At 58.8% G+C, this 22,313-nt stretch overlaps 2 protein-coding genes and 1 long non-coding RNA gene across 4 annotated transcripts; 1 reads left to right on the top strand and 2 right to left on the bottom strand.

Moving 5' to 3' along the window:
* Window positions 1–343: 343 nt before the first annotated feature.
* Window positions 344–6,968, bottom strand: Entpd2 (ectonucleoside triphosphate diphosphohydrolase 2). Of its 2 annotated transcripts, none has more exons than XM_040286691.2 (9): window positions 6,921–6,968; window positions 4,227–4,344; window positions 3,522–3,672; window positions 3,185–3,344; window positions 2,878–3,105; window positions 2,202–2,456; window positions 1,990–2,109; window positions 1,007–1,141; window positions 344–941 (listed from the first exon to the last, which is right to left on the bottom strand). In XM_040286691.2, exons 1-9 carry the CDS (start codon window positions 6,951–6,953, stop codon window positions 738–740), a joined length of 1,404 nt encoding a protein of 467 aa, XP_040142625.2. In that variant the 5' UTR covers window positions 6,954–6,968; the 3' UTR covers window positions 344–737. The 2 variants fall into 2 exon arrangements, with proteins under 2 accessions (XP_040142625.2, XP_005336962.2); XM_005336905.5 differs by lacking the exon at window positions 6,921–6,968 and adding an exon at window positions 5,732–5,863.
* On the top strand, window positions 5,885–21,960 carry LOC120889953 (uncharacterized). Its single transcript, XR_005734220.2, has 3 exons — window positions 5,885–6,011; window positions 18,296–18,494; window positions 18,677–21,960. It is a non-coding gene; the product is annotated as an uncharacterized LOC120889953 (long non-coding RNA).
* On the bottom strand, window positions 13,324–18,163 carry Sapcd2 (suppressor APC domain containing 2). Its single transcript, XM_005336904.4, has 6 exons — window positions 17,525–18,163; window positions 15,218–15,330; window positions 14,461–14,607; window positions 14,193–14,300; window positions 13,993–14,112; window positions 13,324–13,921 (listed from the first exon to the last, which is right to left on the bottom strand). The coding sequence occupies exons 1-6, from the start codon at window positions 18,069–18,071 to the stop codon at window positions 13,793–13,795; spliced, it is 1,164 nt and encodes a 387-aa protein (XP_005336961.1). The 5' UTR covers window positions 18,072–18,163; the 3' UTR covers window positions 13,324–13,792.
* Window positions 21,961–22,313: the final 353 nt, after the last annotated feature.

The following is a 22,313-nucleotide window of genomic DNA, read 5'->3' on the forward strand; positions in this document are numbered from 1 at the left end:
GCCCCAGGCAGCTGCCTTCCCCTCCGACCTCTCCCCATCCTTCCTCAACCTTCCTGCCTTCCCCATCCTCACTCCCAGGCCTAGTCTAAGCCAGGATCGGGCCTCTGACGCCAATGAGCGGGGCCGGGGGTGGAGTCGTGGCGGCTCTGCTGGCCAGGGAAGGCTCAGGGACTCAGGGACTGCTCTATAGGCCAGAGCCAGGAGGTTCACACGGTCCCAACTCTGAACCAGAGAGGAAGGAAGAGCGAAGAGCCGGTGTCCACTCCTGGGACCAGGGGCAGGCCTGCATGGACAACACAGGTGGAAGGAGGGTCGATGCCCCACCCTATGAACACTCTACTGCTCTAGGAAAAAAATCTTTTATTACAAAACTTTTACCAGTAGGAGCTGGACTGGCTCTCAGCCTGTGGCCTCTGACCCTCCCCTAGTACAGGCCCAGGCTCTATGAACGGGACCTGAAGGCCGGAATGGAAGATTCGCTTCTGGAGACCTCGCCCTGAGTCCCAGGCTGGGGGACCCGCCACCCCAGGAAGAGGAGGAGCGAGAAGCACTGAGGAAGTGCTTCCGGAGGGGCTGCGGGGGCTGGAGAAGATGCAGAGACCGGAGGAGCTGAGGGGCCCCTTGGCTTTGCGCCCCAGAGCTTTGGTTCCGGGCGGCCTCAGGGTCAGAGACGCCCAGGTTGGAGTGAAGGGTGGGGGGTGCTGCGCTGGGGGCTCTAGGGAGGCGCCCCGCGCGCCCTAGATGGCACTCGGCGACTTGGAGGACCGCACCTGGCGCAGCAGCAGGCCGAGCGCGACCAGGAGCATGGCGGCGAAGAGCAGGAGGAGGGCGACCCAGGACCTGAAGTCGGTGCCCTTGCGCAGCCCCGGCGGGTCAGCGGGGATCATGTTGGTCAGGTTCAGCATGTAGCCGAGCGCCCAGCCGACCGCCGTGTCCGCGGCCTACGGGAGGCGCTCATCAGTGTCCCGGAGGCCCCGTCGCGCCGCGCCCCGCCCCGCCCACCTACCTTCTTCTGGAAGGCCACGCCGCGGAAGGAGCGCTCGTCGAAGCCGTAGCCACGGCTCAGCAGCTGCTGCACGAACATGGCCCCAGCGCAGTAGTCCGCCAGGCGGGCTTGCTGCCTTGGCGCCCGAGTCTGCAGCTGGAACGCGGGCGGAAGAACGTCCAGTCGGCAACCCTGGGAGACCGCTGAGGGCTGTACCCTCCCTCATCCACAAACCAAGTGAGGCCAGAGACAGCCACGCGACCAGGAATTGTGCAGCAAGACCGAGGCCAAGGGGGCACCCCTAGACAGCGCACCCCTCGGGGATGAACTGAGTGACTGCTGGATGGCAGTGTCCCCCTCCTGAGCCACTGCCGGTGCCTGGAAGGCTGGGCGCAGATGGCCACGAGGGAGCTGAGGGCAGCAGCATTTGGTGTGTGGCCGGGGGAACAGGAGCTCCAGGCTTGGACCCAAGAGCCTTCCTCCTGCTCCCACCTCTTCACATCCCTAGTCTGCCTGAGACTAGGCACAGACAAGACTGGGTGCGAATGTCACATTTCTCCTGAAGACTCAGGTGCACACTTCACACTCTAGGTGGCCAGACCCCTCCATATCTCCTTATGTGGCAGCATGGCAGAAGTCAGAAAGCTAGAAGTCCTGTTTACCTCCTCAGCCCCATCCAAAACCCTGGCAGTTCTACCTGCTGTCTCTCTTGAGTTGTCCTCCACCAGCAGGCCATTCTCCCCCACTCTGTCCCAGCCACTTGCCTCTCCATCCCTGTCTTTTCCAAGCTCCTGATGTCACAGGGCCTTTGCAGTACCTGCTCCCCTGCCCACCAGGTCTTGTTTTCAGCTCACTTGGTTCCCATGTCCCCTGCCATAGCCCAGTCATTACTTGAGCCTAATTTAGTCACCCCCACTACAGGGGATATTCTGAGAGGCTTGGACCCCTGGTTATAGGACAAAGCATGACCAGGAGGTGTGACTGGCCAAGCCCTCCTGCCTCACCTCAGCCCAGGTCTGGTTGCAGATGGCCATGGCAGCTGCTTCCAGCTGCTGTAGAGTTGCCACAGGCAGCCCCATCGAGGTCCTCAGGAAGTCCACAGTGTAGTAGAAAGCAGAGAAGGCCTGCAGGGGGGCGGGGGGGGGGGACAGTCACACCAGGGCCACTCCCCCAGAGCTGTAGGGCACCTGACCCATCCATGTCTTCCTGGACTCACAATGAAGTTCCCAGCCACAGGGGGCTGGAAGACCCCATTGAAGGAACATCGAGAGAAGGTGCAGGAGGAGAGGTCAAAGAGCCCGGAGACAAGGTCACGACAGAGAACAGGGTCACCAGTCCCCGACACACTGACTCTGGCACTGCTGTTGAAAGTCTGGGGCCGCTGAGCCTCGGTGCATGGTGACTGGTACAGGTCCTGCAGCAGGACTTGAGTGGAATAGCCCCTTGGCCAGCAGGGGTGGAAGTGGTAGGTCTGGGGAGATGACCAGGATATCAGAGCACCACCCAGGGCACAGGTGCGCTGGGCATGGTCAACCCAGCCTAGCCTCCCAAGGGACCGGCCTGGATGTGTCTGCTGAATCCTCAGAGCCCCTCCTGCCATCCCCACCCCTGAGGACCAGCCTGGTGAATCCCCCACAAATCCAACTTGGGCAATATCACTTTTTGCTCAGGAGCCACAGATGGCATTCAGGGCCCTCTGAGATCTGTTCCTGGCCCTCAGTTCTCCATCCTGATCCTCAGCATTGGCTCTTTGCTCCTGTGGAGTCCCCCAGCTAAGGAGCCTAGCTATAGAGCCCCGTGGGCATGGTCACCTCCACCCTCTGCTCTGGGGCACTTGACTCCATCTGTTCTGCTCCCTCCCTCAGGTGGGGTGGGCTGGGGTGGAGGGGCACCTGGAGGGCACTGGCCAGCAGTCTCTGGAGGACCTGGTCTCGGCCATAGCAGAGGAAGCTATGTGTATAGACCCGGTAGTGCTGACCGTAGAGCCGTAGCTGGACCTCATTGGCTGGATCCTCAGCTGGGATGGCCGTCTCGAAGGTGATTTGTGTGGAGGCACCCCCCAGGTCCATGGCCCCCAGCGTCCCCTTCCTGGGCCGGAACCACCGGCCCACCCAGCCGTACTGTGGAGAGTGGAGGTTGGGTCAGCCAGGGGCCAGGTGCAGGTGTCCCTGGGCTCGTTGGAGCAGCTTCCAGGCCCACCTTAATGAAGTTCTCCAGCAGGTAGTTGGCAGTCACCCAGCCAAACACTCCCTCGTCCTGGCCAGAGAGGATGCGTGCACCACGGAAGTCAAAGGGGTACTGGGTCAGCGTCCGCGTCACTGCCGCAAGCACACTGGCTGAGGCCTCTGGACTGGTCAGGCTGTGGGGCAGGGAGAACTCTGAGGGGCTTGCTCCCCAGGTAGCTGTGATCCTGCTGCAGGGGGCACTCCCCAGTGAGGAGGTTCCAGCCCAGAGTTGCTACCAAGGGCATGTGGGGTCCACCCTGTGCAGGGGCTGTCCTGGGGCCCTAGGGCAAGTCAGGGGACATTTAGCTCACTTGAGCAGGCGCATGCCTGCTGTAGCTCCCAGGTATAAGGGGGTGCCAGCGTGTCTCTCTTTGGGTACATCCCGAAGTGCTTGTTCCAGACATTCAACCAGACTCTGGCCAGCCCCAGAAGGGTTATCTGCATAGCTGGAGATGCCCCCACCTAGAAGGAGGTAGAGAGATGCCCAGCCCCTGTAAATGGTCCCCAGGTGGGCTGTAGTCCAGTGGGGCTGGGGGACTGGACTCCCAACCAGGTACTACTGGCTTCTCCCAGGTAGTTTAGACACACCTTCCCAGCTTAAGCCCCCAGAGACACCCAGTTCAAAGACAAAGGGGCCCAGGTGCCACCCAGAGTCTCTGAGGCTGCCGCCTTCGGGGTGGGTGTGGGCACAGGTGCGCTGGGCATTGTCAACCCAGCTCAGCCTCCCACAGGACCTGCCGGGATGGGCCTGCTGGATCCTCAGAGCCCCTCCTGCTCTGTCTGGGGCTTAGAGGTCAGTCCTGGGCCAGGTGAGGCCTGGACCTTCCACCGCTCCCTGGAGCTTCCCTTTCTGGAACACAGAGTACCCATCCCCTTCCCAGCACAGAGGACCCAGCCTCTCTTTCTGGAGTGAGCTCCACCCAGGATCAAGCCTCTCCCAGGGGCTGGAGAAGGCCCCTGGGACCCCACAGGAGTGGTGTCCAGGCTGGGGAGCACTGGTGCCCTGGAGACCTCACCTTGGACATCACAGGAGCTGTGCTGGCCCACTATGCCTGTATCATTCTCCTTGTCTGCTGGCCACTTGTAGACAAACATGGACGTGTGTGAAGAGCCAGCATCCAGGACAATGCCATACTGGGAGAGGAGAGAGTCAGTTGGAGGGTCGAGGGCACTTAAGGCCATGCCCTTTGGTCTCCACCCCGCCCTGTCATGTGGTGGGCTTCATGCCGAAATTCAGAGAAGGCCAACTCAGCCACAGAGACAGGGCTTGGTTGGAAGGAGAACTGGGGTGGGGTAATATAACTGGGGTGACCATTTCCCTCTGGCTACCTGAAGCTGGCTGGCCATGCACCAGGAAGCAGGCCTACTGGCAGGGGCAACCAGCAGGCTATGCCAGGGATAGAGGGTCCCAGGCAACATCTGAAACTTTGTCCTGGGAACAAAACTTTTTCCTTGGGTCTAGGGAGAGGAAGGAACCGCACCAAGCTGCCCTTTCTTCCTCTTGCCTCCGCCTCCACCTGCTCTGACTTCAGCCCACCCAAGAAGAAAGCTGGCTAGGACTGGGAATGGGCCTCCAATCCTTGCCCTCCCTGGCATCAAAGCCAGCGCCAGACACAGTTTGGTCCTGCAGACCAGAGGGGTCTCAGGATGGGCCTGGCAGGTGTTGCCTGGACCCAGCCTGTGAGTGACCCCTCCATCTCAGCACCTGTCCTCCACTCACAGCCCAGTGCTGATTCCAGCTTGGGATGGCTGCACAAACCTCCCCGTCAAGGAACTTCCCCAGAACCCACGGAGGGCAGCCCCATCCCCATTTTGCATAGCCACAGAGCCCCCTCCCATCGGGCTTGTGGGGCCTGGATCAGTACTCCCCCACACTCACCCCACACAAGCGCAATAAAGGGTTAAAGGAGCCAGTGGGGAGGCCGCTGGACCTGGGGTGGGAGTGGGGGTGGAGATCTGGCCTAGCCCAGTTCAACCCCTTTAGCGCCAGCCAAGCCCTGCTCCAGGCGCAGCGCCCACCCGCACTGTCCTGGCCACCCGATAGCGGGAAGGGATCCCCGGCCGTCATCGCCCATAGCTCCCCATCTGGGCTGCATCCAGAGCAGAATGCCTCTAACTGCGCACTCCTGGGCGACCGCGCAAGGCGGAGGTGGCCCTGAGTGCCCTGAGGCTCGCGCTGGGCTGGAGGAAGGCGTCTGGCCACAGCCTGGGGTGCCGGGGCAGCATTCTGGGTCCAGGAGACAGCTCTCTGGCCGCTGGCAGGCTCTGCGGCGGCCGGGGAGTTCCCGCAACCTCGACCTCCAGTGTCGCGTGGTCCCGGAAGCGCCGGTGCCGCCTTGAGGACGCGTAGGGACCAGCGCGGGACAGGACCCCACCCAGGCCCTCCCGAGCGCAGCGCGGGTGGTCGCCGGCTAACGCAGGAGTGCCGCTGGACCGCGTGGACTCCGAGCCGCCCCCGCCCGGCTCCCGGCCTGCGGGACCCGCTGCTTCCCGGACGTGCGCCGGGTGCCCGGGCGTGCACCTTGAGGGCGGGCGGCTCCCGGACGTCGCGGGTGGGGACGCACAGCAGCAGGAGGCCGGAGAGGCCGGCCGCAGCCAGCACAAGAGGAGGCAGCAGTGACAACACCTTCCTGGCCATGGGCGGGCACGCGGGAGGACGCGCCGGGGACCCTCGGGCAGCCGGCAGCTGAGAGGCCCGGGTGGCCCGGGCCGCGGGATAGACGCCCGGGGCGGGGCGCGGAGGCCACGCCCACGTGCGGCCACGCCCACAAGTCCCATCTCCGCCTCCGCCCGGAGCGCAGGTAGGAGACGCGACCCGGCTGAGTCATCCTCGCATCCTTGCCGTTCCCTCTGCCTGAGTGCCTCAGATCGCAGCTGGGTGACCCTGTTACTATTTCCCACCCTCCTACCTCCTGCCCACTTAGCACCCAGCCCTGTCCTGTGAAGCCATGAGAACAGGATACCTGGCGCGGGGCTGGGGGCTAAGATGCATCAGGGTCAGTCATTTTCCGTGGCCTGGGAAAGGGGAAGGAGGAGCCACCCACAGGCGCCTCTTGGGTTCCAGGCTGGGGCCTCAGGAGGACAGTGAGACTCAGCTCCTGCTTGTGGAGCACAATGCTCTGCACGAGCACCAAGCTGGCTCCTGGGGTACCCTCTCTGCAAGACCCACAGCCTTCTGTGCTGACTGACCCGAGGCTGCCCGCCTGCACAAGTCAGCTCCGGGGCACTGAGCTGACTCTGACTCAGGTGAGCTTGCTCTTGCCTACCTGGGCACTTGAATTGAGCAACAGAAAGAATTAAGTCAGATGTACCTCACACATCCCTCTACTATGGTGACAGTTGAGGCCACTGAGGCAGAGAAGGACAGGGATGGTCAGACCAAGCCCAGAAACAGAAGAGAAACTGAGCAGGATGGGGCCTCAGTCTCTTTTAGCTAAGGGCCTTGGCCATCCTGGCTTCCCAGGGGAACAAAGGACAGTCTGCCTCCCACAGGCCTCACCCTGGAGGGCAAGGAAGAGGACCCCCTGCCAGGCCTGGGAGCTGGTCAGCAACAGGCTGGCTGGAGTGGACAAGTGCTCTCTAGTCCCAGGCCCAAGCCTGCCCCTCCTAACCCACAGAATGCCTGTCCTCTGACACCACACGGACCTGCAGGTCAGCCCGACCAGGCTCAGGGCCTCCTTCACCAGGGGCCACCAGCTTTGTGCACTTACCAAATGGGAGTTGCAGCCAAATCCCATCCCCATGGCAACCCAGTAAGACCACCAGGGTGAGCAGGAACCCAGCTGAGCTAAAGGAAGGCCTTTGATGGGGGATGGGTGTGGGCAATGGCCCAGCCAGCAGAACAGGCAGGACGATTGGGCTGGGATTGCTGCCCAGGCCGAGGGTCTGGGTCACAGCTCAGTAAAGGCGTCTTTCTTCTAGCTCAGGACCCTAGAGGGAGGGGTGGGAACCCGGGAGGTCACTCAGCCTCCCAGATCTCAGCCTGGAGGGTCTCCAGAAGACTCTCTGGGTGTGGCCAGCCCTGGGCTCCAGGCCCCAGTGTCCGGCCAGCATCTCCACCCCACATCCCTCCAGGCCCTTTCTCCCACCCTGAACCAGAGGGGGGAGAGGCAGGCACAGGGGCCTGAAAGGGAAGGACAAAGGGAGCCCAGAGAAGGCCCATCTTGTGAAAGGGCAGTGGTGGCCTCCATCCTACCAGAGCTAATGGGCTTCCTGGTGTTCTGGACTGTCCTTGAACAGACAAGCCTGGGGTAGCTGGACTCCCCACCAGGCCTGATGGGATGGGGCAGGGTCCGTGGGGAGCCCAGCCCCTGCCCTGGGGCAGACAGGCTCTGGCCAGGCGCCTGGACCAGCCTGCCAAGAAGGGCAAGCGGCTGAGCAGGGATGGCCAGGACGGGCCGAGAGCGGAGTGCTTTCTGAGTGGAACTAGGGCAGGGGACAGCCCTTCCTGGCACGGAGACAGCTGCTGGGTGCTGGGCTTCTGGGAGGTGGACTCGGGGACCGGGAGCAGGGTTCCCCCAGGGACCTCAGCAGGGCAGGGCTCCAGGCAGAGCAGTGTGGAGTGCCCCTCCTCAGCCAGACTCAGACCTCCAGGGAGGGCCTGTGGCTGAGACAGCTGAGGCCCTGGCCTCCCGCCTCAGCTTTTCCTTCAGAAGTCAGTGTCCAGGGGCAGACACATCTTCTGCTTATTATTTTTGTTATTGTTTGGTTGTCTTACTGCTCCACCCACGCTGTCCCCCACTCCTTTTCATTGCTGAGTGGTATTCCAGGGTGTGGATATGCCAAGGGGTTTTGTTTTGTTTTTGATACTGGGGATCTAACCCAGGGGCTCTTAACCACAGAGCCATATCCCCTGCCCTTTTGAGATAGGGCCTCACTAAATTGCTGAAGCTGGCCTCAGACTTGGGACTCTCCTGCCCCAGCCTCCGCAGTCACTGGGATTACAGGTGTGATTACAGGTGTGGCTGCACCTGGCTCTACTGCGGTTGTCTGACCAATCATCATTGAGAAGTGTCTGTCCGCATGGCTTCCCATTTTATATATAAACGACGTGCTATGAACATTCGTGTACATGTTCCTGCATGAAAATAAGCTCATCTCTCTGGGATAAATGCCCATGAGTGGGATTAGGTGATGGATTAGTCAGAGTTCCTCAGAGAAGCGGATGCAGTGGGGAGGGGCGCGCCTGATCACAGCCCTGATTCTGGGTCTGCAGAACAGTTCAGTGGGCAGCAGGGTACATGGCACAACTTCCGGGTCAAAGGCCATCTGGAGGCCAGACTCCTGCCTCTCAGGAGGACCTCAGCTTTCCTCTCAGAGCCTACAACTAACGGGATGAGGCCCACCCAATGTATGGAAGGAGACCTGCTTTACCCAAACTTTACTGGTTGAAACATGACTCACTTCTGACACACCCCATCACAGCAATATCCCCACAGGTGTTGAAGGTCTGGGTACCACAGCATGGCTGAGCAGACACTTAAAAGTAACAATCATGGGCCTGGGGTTGTGGCTCAGCGGTAGAGTGCTCACCTAGCACGTGCGAGGCCTGGGATTCGATCCTCAGCATCACATAAAAATAAATAAAATAAAGGTGTTGTGTCCAACTACTTCTACAAAATAAATATTTTTTAAAAAGTAACAACCATGCAGTAAACCGATTTTAGTTGTTGGGGTTTTGGTGCGGAGAGTACTGGGGATTGAGCCCAGGGGTGCTCTACCACTGAGCCACCGCCCCGGCTTTTCTATTTTCTATTTTGAGGCAGGGTCTTGCTTAATTGCCCAGGCTGGCCTCCAACTGAACCCCTGGGATTACAGGCGTGCACCACTGTGCCCACATCAATCTTAGTTTTGAAATAGTTACTACTTTCCACAGTGGCTGTGGGCGGAAGCCAGCTTGACATGATTGCAGCCATCCTGGTGGTGACTGCCATCTTGCTGGCCAGGTGGCCCTGGCATGCACTGCAAACCCCGGGGATAAAGCGGTCATTAGTGTGGTCAGTGGGGCCTCCCTGCAGCCACTGGTGCCTGGAGTTTCCTGACGTTGCGTGCTACTAGTTGCTGAGACAGAGATTCCCATGGGAGGAGGCCCACCTTGGCCTACCTAGCACATAAGTGGCTGCTGTCCAACACTCTGTCCACTAAGACCCCATGAACCTCACTCTCCATCTTGGATCTGCCTGCCTGCTGGTCTCTGAGCACTTCCAGCCAAGGGCTGTGCTCACACCGGCTGAAAACGCTGTCCCACTTGAAGCTCCAGCCAGCAGCGCGTGGAGGGCCGGCCTCTCTGCACAGGGCCGGGTGTGGTGTGGACTCGGCTTCATGGGCCGCCTGGCGGGGTGCACATCTCCGCAGCCCGCATCTGCTCATTCCCAGGGGCTGGTGAGGCTGACATCTCCTCACGTGTTTGCCGTCTGCAGTTCCTCTGTGGGAAAATCGCTGCAGATCTTTGTCATTTACATATTTTGTGGCTATATTACTGGGTGATCCCAGGTTAAGGATTGTTATATCTTAGTAGTAAAATTAGTTTTTTATGACTAGGTAGTTACCCTTACTATGTTTAGTGCCATCTCTTGCCTTAATCTGGGCATGGTGGGGCACACCTGTCGTCCCGGTGACTCAGGAGGCTGACACAGGAGGTGCTCGAGTTTGAGGCCAGTCTGGGTAACTTAGCAAGACCCTGTCTCAAAAAAAAATAAAATAAAATAAAATAAAAATAAGGGGCTGGCGGTGGCTCAGTGGTAGAGCCCTGGGTTCAATCCCAGTACCAAAAAATGAAACAAAAGCAAAACAATAAACAACCAAAAAACCCCTATTTTGTTTTACATTAATATGACTAAAATTTGTGTCTTTGTTTTCTGTTGTAATTCTCTTTCAGGTGTATCTCTTAAAACAGACTAATTTTAATTTCTAAAAATCTAATCTGACAACTTTATCCTTTAATCAATGTGCTTGAGTCATTTACATAAATTGTGATTCCCAACGGGCTTCTCTATCATCTCATTATGTTTTCTGAATTTTTTCCCCTTTGGTTGAATATCTTTTCTTTTGTTTTTCCTTTCTTGTAGTATTGGGGATTGAGTCCGGGGCACTCTACCACTGAGCTTACACCGCCAACCCTTTTTATTTTGGGGCAGGATCTAGCTAAGTGGATAAGGCTAGCCTTGTCCTAGGCACTTATTTTCTGTGTGTATAAACTTAAACCAATAATAGTAATATACCATTATATTATACCATAATAATAATAAATTGGTACTGGGGATGGAACCCATTCAACCCTGGGCTTCACACAAGGTCGACAAGCGCTCTACCACTGGGCTGCATCCCCAGCCCCAGAGGTGACTTCCTCCCGGCTCTTTCTCTTGGGTCATGACCTCTGGGGAAGTGACTGCCACTCTGTAAGAACACTCAGGTGCCCCTTGGAGCCCAGAAGCAGACATCTGCCAACGGCCATGCATGTGCGCCATCTTGAAAGTGGGTCCTCAGCCACCAGTGGCAGAGCCCCACAGTTCCCTTGCTTTAGCCTCCAGTAGCCCCAGGTCAGGACAGGCCCGTGTGGCTGCTCCCGACTGCCTGACCCAGGGCAACTGCCAGGAAACCGCCGTCACTTCAGCCACTGTCTGATGTCCACGTGTTACGTGGCAATACCCAGCCGTGTTTATGATCCCTTCTTGAGTGTCAGGTTCTTCTTGAAACTTTTCTCCTGCAGGTTCTTTAGGGACTTTCTGGTCATAAAGTATAAATTTTGGTTTGAAAATGTTATTTATCCTTGGTGCTAGGGTAGAACCTGGGGCCTTGCGCATGCTAGGCAGGGGCTGTGTACCCTGAGTGCGCTCCCCTCCTTAAAGACAGCTTCTCAGTCCAGTCAGGGACTTCCAACTCGGCCCTGGGGGAGGGGAGCGGCCTCCTAGACCTGAGAAGTGGTTCCTGTAATGACTTCCAGCCCTAGGCCGGTTCATCTGATGCTCGGGAGACGCCCGTATCATGAAAGACCCCCTCCTTCTGTCAGCCTCAGCCTCATCTCTCCGTCCTGTCTCCCTGGGACATATTCTGGATGACTCCGTCCTCCCTCTTGGATCCACTAAACCCCTTGACAGGGCTGAGACCTTCCGTCTGATGTTGGTTCCCCGTTGGTTCCCCGTTGAGCTTTCCTTTCCAACCAACGGTACTTTCCTTTTTAATTTCTAGTTATTCTTTTTCATGCTTGATCAGCATTTTCCCCCATGGCTAGGGGTGAAACCCAGGGCCTCTTTCATGCTACCCAAACACTCGACCACTGAGCTGCACCCCACCCTGCCCTGGTTTTCTTTATAACATAAAAGATGACACTTTTATGGAATAAGAGATCACGAAGTCTGCTCTTTCATATGTCCAAGAGTCTCCTTTCTGACAGGTGCGATGGTGCACAACTGTAATCCCAGCGACTGGGGAGACTGAGGCAGGACAATCACAAGCTCAAGGTTAGCCTGGGCACCTTAGCTAGATCCTGTCTTGAGACATAAAAAATAAATGAGGGACTGGGGATGTGGCTCGGTGGTGGAGTGCCCACAGGCTCAGTCTCCATACCAACTGCAGGGTCCTGGTGCAGCTGGCCTCCTTCAGAGCAGTGATTCAAAAGCAGCAGTCCCCCTACCCCAGGGACACAGACGAGCACTTGTGATGGTCACATCTGGCAGCATGCATATGTGCCACTGGCATTTGTGGATATAGGCCAGCGATGCTGCTCACCTCCTGCAAGGAGGCACCAGCCTTCAGGAAGGACAGTCACCCACCCTGGGGGCCGCTAGGGCTGAGGCTCCATAGAGGATCTGCACTGGCCTCTGCCAGCCCCACAGGCCCTGACAACTGGGCCCCTCTAGATTCTGCCTCTAGACCTCTGGAGCCGCACAGGCAGACCGTTCCAGGCTGTACACTTGGAGGAAGTACCTGTGACTGTGCATGGATCACCAAGGCCTTGCCTCCTGCCACCTGTCACCAGTTTGTTTCAATCTACCCCTCAACTGTGCTCTCGTTGTGTGGTCTCCTGACTAGTCTCACCAGCCAGCTGTGCCGTCTCTTGCCTCCTGAATCCCTTGGGTGTGATGGGGGGCAGGCCCTCAGGGATATTTGTGATCATTGCCCAGCAAGTCCACCTGTAGGTGGGGCTCCTTTCAGAACTGGCCCGTGGGAGGTTCAGGTACTGGGCCAACTTGTGAGTGAGCTGGGATGTCTTGCAGGTGCAGCAGGGGAGTCAGGCTCTGTGGGTAGCCAGTGACACACCCACCCTCACTGGACCAGAGGCCCAGGCAGGGCCCACCCATGAAGCTGCAGTGCCCCTCACTCTCATGGCACTGCACACTGGACCCCACCAGGCCAGTCTGAGCAGGGTTGGTTTGGGCATGTGCCTGAACAGGGAGTGATGGGGGCTGGGGGTCCCAGCCACCTCCTGTGCCCAGTAGTTCACTTTGCTGTGGCTGAGGGGATGTGTCCTAGCCCCACCTTCCTGGGGCCAAGCTGAGAGGATGGAGGTTTGAGCAGATCCCAGACCTGGGGATCCTGTATCCTGTGGGGTGCATGTGCTGTGCCCACACCATGCCTTGGGACTGACTGGGACATTCCTCCTGGGGACAGGGTCGTCCCTAGGAAAGGGGCCTGAGCCACTCTGGTGACCATCTGTCACTCCTGGACCAGGCTAAGGTCTGGAACCAAGTCCCAGGTTGCTGTGGGACTCAATATGGGGTGGAATCCTGGCCAAGAGGTTGAGGACCCAAGTGCTTTGTAGAGTCTGGGGTTTGTGGGAGGGAGCAGGCAAACCGAGCTCTGGACTCCATTTCAGGAGCCTGCCAGGCCTGCTCTGGCTGCAGCCAGATTCCTTCTCAGCCTTGGCTGGGACTTAGACCCTGATTACTACCAAGAGGCACAGGCAGAGTCCCATGTAGAGGCCAGTCCCCAACCCCCTCATCTGCTCCCAGCTGAAGCATAAACACTGTCTTGGTGCCCCCAGATGGGATCTCAACCTGCATCTGCCCCTAGGCCTCCTACTGGTTGGCCTCCAGATCTCTCCACCCACCCTAAGCACCACCTACCATGCTCCACAAACCCCAGATACCAACATGCAGGTCACTCACTGCCCTCTTCTGGCCGCTATTTGAAGTGCAGCCTGGTGTGACCAATACTTTTTACTGGAAACAGGACCCCAGTCACAGGCAGGAGGGACCAGGACATCTGTAAATGTGCCCCTCTGGGCCCAGAGATGCCTGGAACCTGACAAACATCAGGAGGGGTCCCCCACCATCCAATGACAGTGGCAGTAGCAGCTCCAGGCTGTAGGGTGCACAGAGCCTCTCCCCAGGTGGCCCCCAAGGCTCCAACAGCGTCAGTGTTGTGGCAGAGCAGGCCTGGGGCAAGCCCAGACCCCAAGAGTAGAGGGAGGCTCCCGCTCAAGGGCTCTTCCCAGGCCAGCTGATGGTCTTCAGCCAGAGAGGGACTCACAGGGGTGCCCACAGGGCTCAAGGCTGTGCTGTGGCTAGATACAGTCTGGCTAGATGCACATCCTGCGAATGCATGTCCTGCTGAATGCAGGCCCCCCTGGATGCATGCCTGGCTAGATAAAGGTGGAGTCCAGAGGCCCAGTGTCCTGCTGGCTGAGAGCTCGGGCCTCAAATAGCTGCTTGATGAGGGCAGACTTCTCCTGCTCCAGCTGAGTGATGCGCTCACTTTTGTCAGTCACCTCCTGGGCGAGCAAGCAGGTGGTCAGGGCCAGTTTGGCCTCCAGCCCCCACTCCCCACTTCCCTGCACCTCACCTGGGTGAGAAGCCGGTTCTGCTCTTTCAGCATGAGGATGGTCTGCTGCTGCCAGCCCGGGGCTGATGATGAGGTGGAGACCTGGGCAGGGCATGGGGGCCCCGAGGATGAGGGCAGAGCCTGTGGGAGGGCACGGTCAGGCAGGCCTTCCCTGGACAGTCTCCAGGACAAGGGAATGGAGGGAGGTTGGGATCACTCACCCTGCTGGCACAGGCTGCAGCCAGCAGCTCCCCCAGGCACCGGGCTACCTCCTGCACCTTAGGAAGCAGCTGCCCCAGAGGGCGGGGACTCCCTGCAGCCCCAAAGTCCTGGAAAAAAGCAGGGGAGCACTGGGAAGTGATGGGAGTCCCCCATTTGGCACTCCTGCCCCCCAAAGTTGCTGCTTAGACCCTAGAGGGAGCACAGGGTGTTTCTGGTGGGGGTCTACCCAAGGGTGCCCTGGGACCTTGGGGCGGTCCCAGCACTCACCACACTGGCTCTGCTCTGGCCCAGTCGGCGCTGGCGCTCCTGCACACGCTGCAGCTGCTGCCAGTACCAGTCGCGGCCCCGAGCCATCATTTCCAGACCCTGCAGCAGCACCTCCTGCTCCTGCTCCAGCTCCTTCAGCTGCTTCAGCTACAACACACGTGTGTGCAGGACACACGTGCCAGTGAGCACACACATCCATGCACACCTACATGCCTATGTGAATGTGCCAGAAGCCACAGGAGTGTAAGTTAAGGCATGCACAGCAGATCACACATGCACACCTACACAGAGTACATCAGCACGTGGGCAGGCTTCATCACACAGATGGATACTCATAGCCAGTCCCAGGGAGCCTGGCACCACTGCTCTGGGGAGCACAGTGGAGGCCCTGTTCTCATTCAGCCCCTCTTCTCAGACTCCCCCCTGGCTTGGCCCAGCACCCCCTCTCAAGGGTTCTTTCTGTAGAAAGCAGGAACCTGGCATGATAGGCTGAACTTCAGAATTGAGCCTCCTGGGGCAGGCAGGGCAGGGCCCAAGCTTCCTGTCACAGTATGTCCCTAAAGGACCTCATGACCTCCTCTGCTTGGCCCTGGCCAGCCCTCCAGTGCACTCAAGCCCAGGTAGGGAGAATCTTGGAGTTGACAGATGCGCCCAACAGGACTCCCCCAGAAGCTGGCTTGCATGCCCCTCCCTGGCTCCCAGCCTCCCAACCTCCCAGACAACCTGGAGAGTCCCTCAGAGCCCTAGCCCCTCTCACCAGGCCACAGTCCACTCCATTGGTGATCGTGTGCCTCCGACGTTCCCCTCGGGCCCGTGGGGCCCGCCGAGCATCTCCTGCATCTATTTCCAGGCCCCTGCAGCCTGCTGCTCCTGTGGTGGGGAGGCAGAAACCTGGCTGAACTCCAGGCCCAGCCAACCCAGGCACTGTGAATCCTGGGGGCCAGGCCTGCATGGTGTCCTCTGCTAGTTACCCCCACCTGGAGCCCACTCACTTGCCGGGGAGGGCTAACAGTTCCACACCTTACCCCATGCCCAGAACACAATGAGTACAGCTGGGGGTCTCAAAGGCTGCTAGGTAAAGGGTAAGGGGTAAGGGAAGGACTGGCAGGGCCTCTGGTTCTCTCAGTCCCTCTCTCACAGGGCCCTCCTGGGCAGGGGCTGAGGCAGGGGACAGGTGGAGCTGCTTGATGGAGATCAACTCTTGCCTGGGAGCAACTGCAGTATGAGGCACCTTAACACATACAAACACAGCGCACAGCCAGCAGTCAGGCATGTCCTGGGCTCATGGGAGATATCCTGGAGCTCGGAGACGTGTGCCTCAGGCTCACCAGGGCTTGTGGGGGGGTCTCTGGAAGGCCTCCCTGTCTACAGAAAGGGGCTCTAGGTGCAGAGGAGGTGCCCTGTCACCAGCACCAGGCTCATCTCCCAGGTCATGCCCTGGGCTGGGAGTGGGGCAGAGGCGTAAGAACCAGCCCAGTCTATGGCAGGCCTCAGGGTCCACGTCCCCAGTTGCTGAGCCACAGTTCAGGGTGAGGCAGTGGGAGGCACCGTCATGTCGTGGGGAGAGGCAAGACGGCACTGGCAAGTGGGGCTGGGGACTTCCTCTGCACGAGAGAGGAAGCCTGAATCTCTGGGCTGAGGGCTTAGGACGCTGTATGGGTATTGGGAAGCTTTACTGAAAAGGTAGGGTGGTTGGGGATCCAGATTTGGTCCTCTGAAATCCAGCCTGTCAATCAAGCATGGCTTGCCTCTTGTCTGGGCCTTGGCTTACCTGTAAAAGGGTGATAGCTAGAACCTGGCTGAGTAATGAGTGTAAGTGCTGCCTACGATGGGTGCACTGGCCATGTGGCCTTCAGGGGGTGTGGTAAATAAACCAGTGCCACAGGGCAGAGCAGGGCTAAACCATAACCAAGCCCTGAGCCTGTCCTTGCATGCAGTTCTAAGGCAGGTTTCAAACTGCACAGCCACAGGATGACATCCACCTTGCATTTGGTGTCAGCTGCACCCAGAAGCCTCCCAACCACAGGGACAGGGAGGCTGGACCATGAGGTACACAGAGAGATCCCAGCCTGGTATGGGGCTGCTGGATCAGTTCACCAGGGAGGCCAGGGCCACTGTAGCTCCAAGCACGAGTCATAGAATTGGAGATCAGCCTGAGGCAGGGGGAGAGGTCTGGCAAGCTGGCAAAGCAATGGACAGCAACAAAAGAGACTAGCAGCTGCCACCAGTGACCAAGCCTGCACCTTTAAGGGCATGTACAAAGGCTGAATGGGCTGAGGGTTTGGGGACCTTAGGTTTATTGCAGCCTGCCCCCACCCCAGACATAATGTAGGTCCTGTTCCAAGGAAGGTGCTGGGGAACAAGTCAGACAGGGGCCATTCAACGGTCTCCTTCTCTGCCAGCTGGACCGGAAGCCAGAGAGGAGCCTGTTAAAAGTCCCTAGGGATATAGTCTGCATCCCTCTGTGGCATCTGCTGCAGCCCAGACACTTAGCCCCCCTCCACACACACACACACCTTGTTCTTTTCTGCACAGGTGCCAGGTGCTTCTGGAAAACCTCCAGCAGCTCCCACCTGCCCGGGCCTGGGTTGGGGCAATAGGCCCAGCTCTCTGGGCTGAGCTGTTAGACTGGGAAAGACCCTCTGACCAGTCTAGGGGGACTTTCTCTTCCACAGGGAAGCACCTCTGCTTGAGCAGCAGCCGAAGGTCGAGGTCCCAGGTTTGGGTCAGGCATGGGAAATGGCCCACCTTCCCTCACACTGGGCAGCTGTTCCAGTGCCTGGTTCAGGCTTGATACAAGGTGTGTTCCTAGTGAGTGTTCCAAATCACGGTCCTGCTCCACCCAACTCCTGCCAGGGGAAGGGCTGGCCTCCTTAGGCCCTAAGCACATTGGCACATGCCCAAACCTCTAGGCCCCCCGGGCCCACTGAGGCGCGCTCCTGGCTCTGGAGTCCACCACCAAGGTGTCCCGTCCCCGTCCCTCGTGGGAGATACTTCTGGGCTCCAGCCTCGGACACAGCCCTGGGGAGCTAGGAGGCAGAGTTGAGGGACGCCCCACACTCACCGGCGTCTGTGCTGGGGCTCCGCTCCAGTGCCGCACTCAGGGGCCGTTCGGGCTCTGCGGGGCAGGGCGCCGCCTCCGCAGGGCCGCCCAGCTGTCCCGGGCCGATCGGCGGAGGGCGCGCACCCAGAGGCAGGGGCTTCCTCTCCAGGACAGTCCGAGGCTCGTCCGCCGGTGCAAACACCAGGCGCTGCGGTGGTGGCGGCTTGTCCCCTTGCCGGCCCGAGGCGCGCGTCGGGTCTCGCGGGCCACCATCAGCGCTCAGCAGCGAGGTGCGCAGCCCGGCCACGAAACGCTCAAAAGTCAGATAGCCGCTGGCCGGGGCCACCTGGCGCAGGCCCTCCAGCACGCCGCGGGGCAGCTCGCGCGCGTCAGCACCCTGCCAGCGGGACTCTATCTCGCGAAGGTGCACGTAGCCGCGCCGCCGGTCGTCCAGGATGTCGAAGAGGGTGCGCAGGCTCTGCAGGAAGGCGCGCGGCAGCCCCTCGGTGCCTGGTGCAGTCGCGGCGGGCGGCACGCGGCCCCGCTGAGCCATCGCGGCTGCGGCCATGGACGCCGGGTTGTGTCCCCGCGTCCACACGCTCCTTTCTGGCCGCGGCACGACAGCGGAACCTGTAGGGTGCGCGGCCCTGAGCCACAATAGCTGCTACTTTTGAATGGGGCCCTTCTCGCGGCGTCAGCCCTCATTAGCATTCGGGGCAGTCATTGGCCGAAGGTAGCCTATCTGCTCGCCGATTGGCTGAACGGCCGCGGTCCCTGGTTTGATTTTTCTAGCTGAGAGGCCGGCCTGCGGCAGGCTCTCCCGACTGCCGTGCCGGGGAGGGGCCTGAAGGCTGCCGGACCGGACCGAATACCCCAGCTCGGGCTCTCTCCCGGACCTCCTCTTCTACCTCCACGCCCACCAGCCCTGCCGCAGCGGCTCAGCCTTTTCTCTGGTCCAGCGGCCCCTTAGCCGCCCACCCTTTTCCGACAGGTAGGGCCCGGGGCCCTACAAAACTCCTGTTTCTAGGAAGCCTCCTGGGGGAAGAATGGGAGGGCGCAACCCCTCCAGGGATCCCACCTCCCCACCCACCCCGCCAGCTCCCTCAGGTCCTCTTCGCCGAGGGTCTCCTGGCCACAAGTCCCAGCAGACTCTGAGGCCTCCTTCTCTTGCAGGAGGAAGGCCCCAAGAGGATCACAGGCTCCAGCCAGCTCGGCGCTCCCCCTCACAGAGGTTTCTCTGTCCTCACGCTGCTAGCTCCTCCTTTGCCCCCACTTCCAGACTGGCCTGTCCTGCCGGCTGCAGGACAAAGCCACTTTCTCCTGTGTCCCCAGATGCCCATCCGGTAACCAGTTCCCTTGGGCTCCTTGTCCTCTGCGGATACCTCCTCCTGGGTCTCGAAACTTTGTTCCCCCCAGATCCTCTGTTCCAGCCTCTGTTTTGTTTCTAGCAGGGGTCAAATTACTCCAGATGAGGTCCTTAGCCCGCATTCTTGCTCCAGGAGTCTATCTCAAAGCTAACTAGGGGCGCCCTCCAGGAGCAGGAGGTGCTTAGGCACTGTCTGGCTGGATCCCTGCCTCCACCTTTGCCTGTCGTCTAGGACCTGCCCTGGTCCCATCCACCCCCACCCTGGCTCCTGGACACTGAGTGTCACCCACATGTTTCCTGCTGCCTCTGCTTTCTAAGTACTCTATTCGTTTCCAGAACACCTCTGGACAGGCTCCGGCCCAGAGGCCTCCCTTCAGCACCTCCTGGGTAGGCCTCAGCCAGCCTCTCTCCTGGGTCCTCTGTGTCTCAGGCCCAGAGCACAGTGCCTGTGTCTCAGGCCCTGGGGCAGTTGTCATGGCCAACTCCCCTGGCTCTACTGCTCTATGGGGTTATACACTCTTTCAGGGTAAGGAATTTGGGTGGGGCCCCCAAAAGGCTATGATCTCAGAGTCACCCCATGGAGCTTGGTCACGGAAGCCTATTCCTGGTTCCCCTTTTAGCGGCAGGTCAACGATCCTCTACAGACTCATCTTCCCATACCTACTCTCCTTTCAGTACTCCACTTTCCCCAGTCCTTAGTGTACCCTCATTTCTTCACCCCTAAGCTCTGTGCCTGGTGGCCCTCCTACCAGGAAGGCCCTCTCCTCTGTATCTACTCCTGGCTGATATATGTGCTCTTCAAAACTTCATCCAGAGCTGGGTGCAATGGAGCATGCCTATAATCCCAGTGACCTGGGAGGTTGAGGCAGGAGAATTGCAAGTTCAAGGCCAGACTCAGCAATTATGGAGCCTCTAAACAACTTAATGAGACCCTGTCTTAAAAAATAGCCAGGCTGGTGGCATAAGCCTGTAATCCCAGTGGCTCGGGAGGCTGAGGCAGGAGGATCACAAGTTCAAAACCAGCCTCAACAACTTAGCAAGGCCCTAAGCAACTTAGTGAGACCCTGTCTCAAAATAAAAAGGGCTGGAGATGAGCTAAGTGGTTAAGTGCCCCTGGGATGTTCAATTACCAATACCCAATAACAAACAAACAAACAAAGAAAAACTTTTCCCAGGTACTGATCCTTCTACCCCCCCAAGGCCCAGTTATACACCCCTACCTTAGATGCCTGGCTAGGATGGCTGTCCCCCCAAGAGTCCTTGTGCTGTTTGGGAGAGGGTGAGGCCACTCCCAGACCTAACATTGTCCTGGTTCACCATGTTGCTCAGGAGACAGACAGGACACAGGAAACCTTATCTAAAGAGGCCACAGTGGAAAGGCCATCTTTGGGTGGGACACAAGCCAGGATAAGTCCTGTGGGATGGGGAGGCCAAGGGCCAGCTCTGTGGGACTGGACTGGAGGTCAGTGTGGGTATGCAAGTCAGCTACCAGCAGTGCCCAGGCCAGGCAGGGCCCCCAGCTAACCTGAGCATATTGTGCAGAGGAAACAGGGCTTCTCAGAGTATCCAAAACCCTAGGGGAGGTAGCCTTAGCTGGCTCTGGGCCTGTGGTTTCCCCATGGCCCCTGGATGGCCCTGATGGAGTCAGTGCCTGGCCTCAGGTGTGGGCTGAGGCATAGCCCCTATGTTCTGCCTGGCCTGAGCTCTGACCACATCCTCCCTCCAAGCTGCTTCCCAGCCCAGCTTGACCTTCCACGGACTCGGAAGCTCTCAGCTTTGCCATCACCCCTGGCCCTTCTAGAGCCCTCCCATGACTTTTTTTGAGGCACCCATCCCAGTTTTAATCATTCTCATGTACCAGCCCAGAGCTCCTCTGGGGGAGGTGGGCATGTGGCTAGGCCCCTCTGCCCCAGTGTAGCCCCAGCACTGGGCATGGAGAGAGGGACCTGCAAGTGCTGTCCAGTCTCTGAGTCTTTCACAGGGTTACAGCCTCTGGCCCTGCTCCCCTGAATCCCTGGGACAAGGCCCTAAGCCAAGGTGAGTTGGCCACAAGCCTGCCTCCGCAGGTGTCCACAGGTTGCTGCCCACCTTGGCCTTGCTGACGCTTCATGTCCCTATCTGTCCAAGGAGGTCCATTCTTCTGGTCCTAGGAGTGCCTCTGGCTGCACAAACCTTAACTTTCCAAAGGCACTGATACTACCTCCACCCCTGTCTTAAAGCAGGTTTTGGGGGCTCCTGACCCAGAGGGTTTAAGAATTCATGCTTTGGGCTAGCTCAGTGGCAGAGTGCTTGCCTAGCCTGTGTGAGGCACTGGGTTCCATCCCTAGCACCGCATAGAAATAAACAAATAAAGGCATTCTGTCCATTTACAACTAAAAAAAAAAAAAAAAAAAATTTTGTTCTGATATCTGGGTTCAAAGGGCACGTGCCTTCTCTCTTGCCCAGCCCTACAAGGGTGATAAGGGTGTCTATGGACCCTGGCCTGGGGTGTGGAGCCTGTTCTGCTTACACAATTCCCTACTTCCAGTCCCTCCACCTCGGAAGATGGCCAGTGGCTGCCCTTCTACCGCACAAACCATCAGAGCAGAACAGAGTGGCCATTCATTCAGCAAGCTCCCTGCCTGTTGGCCACAGCCCAGTCACAGCGATGCTAGGCCTTGTTCAGTCAACAAACTTGTGCTGATCTAAGGAGATAGGGGCTGAGCAACAGGCTCAGCACCCCTCCTTCATTTTACTTGTCGCCCTAGGGACAGGCCCCTGAGAACTCAGGGAGGTAGCAGCCCTGAGTCACATGGCTTTCTGAGGCTGAGTGGTCAGGCAGGAGGACCAGGAAGGCCTGAGGCAAGTTTAAGACTGGGGGTGGGGGGACTGGGGATACAGCTCAGTTGGTAGAGTGCTTGCCTTGCATGCATAAGGCCCTGGGTTCAGTCCCCAGCACCACACACACACACACACACACACACACAGACTGGAGGGCACCCTCTTCTGGTCTAGGGGTATTTATTGTGGCCTGGTTCTTGTGGGCTTCCCAACTCAGGGAGACACACTGTCTTGTCAGGGGCAGACCTGAGGGTAAAGCCCCTTTACATTTTGGGTCCAGAACACTACTTGAGCTTTTTAAAAGCATGCTTTACTTTTAGACTTAATAAAGCTAGTTTCTAAGATTTTTTTTCCCCAGATGGCTGAAGCTATGCCTTCCTGTTCTTCACAAGAGGCTTCAGAAGAAGCAAGATCTCTTAACATGTGATAGTTAACCAGGCGCGAGGGGCTAGGGCAGTGGGCTGTGGGAAGTATCCGACCCCCTCGCGAGAAGGGAGCCCCCCCTCCCCCCCTCCCCCCCCCCCTCACGCGGGACAGTCCTCTTAGCAGCCCGCCTGCTAGATCTGGCTCCACTGCTCTCAGCCCTGCCCAGGGTTTGGACTCCTCCTAGAGGCCCTTGCCGGC

The sequence above is a fragment of the Ictidomys tridecemlineatus genome, chromosome 4, assembly GCF_052094955.1.
Source record: "Ictidomys tridecemlineatus isolate mIctTri1 chromosome 4, mIctTri1.hap1, whole genome shotgun sequence".
Lineage (NCBI taxonomy): Eukaryota > Metazoa > Chordata > Mammalia > Rodentia > Sciuridae > Ictidomys > Ictidomys tridecemlineatus.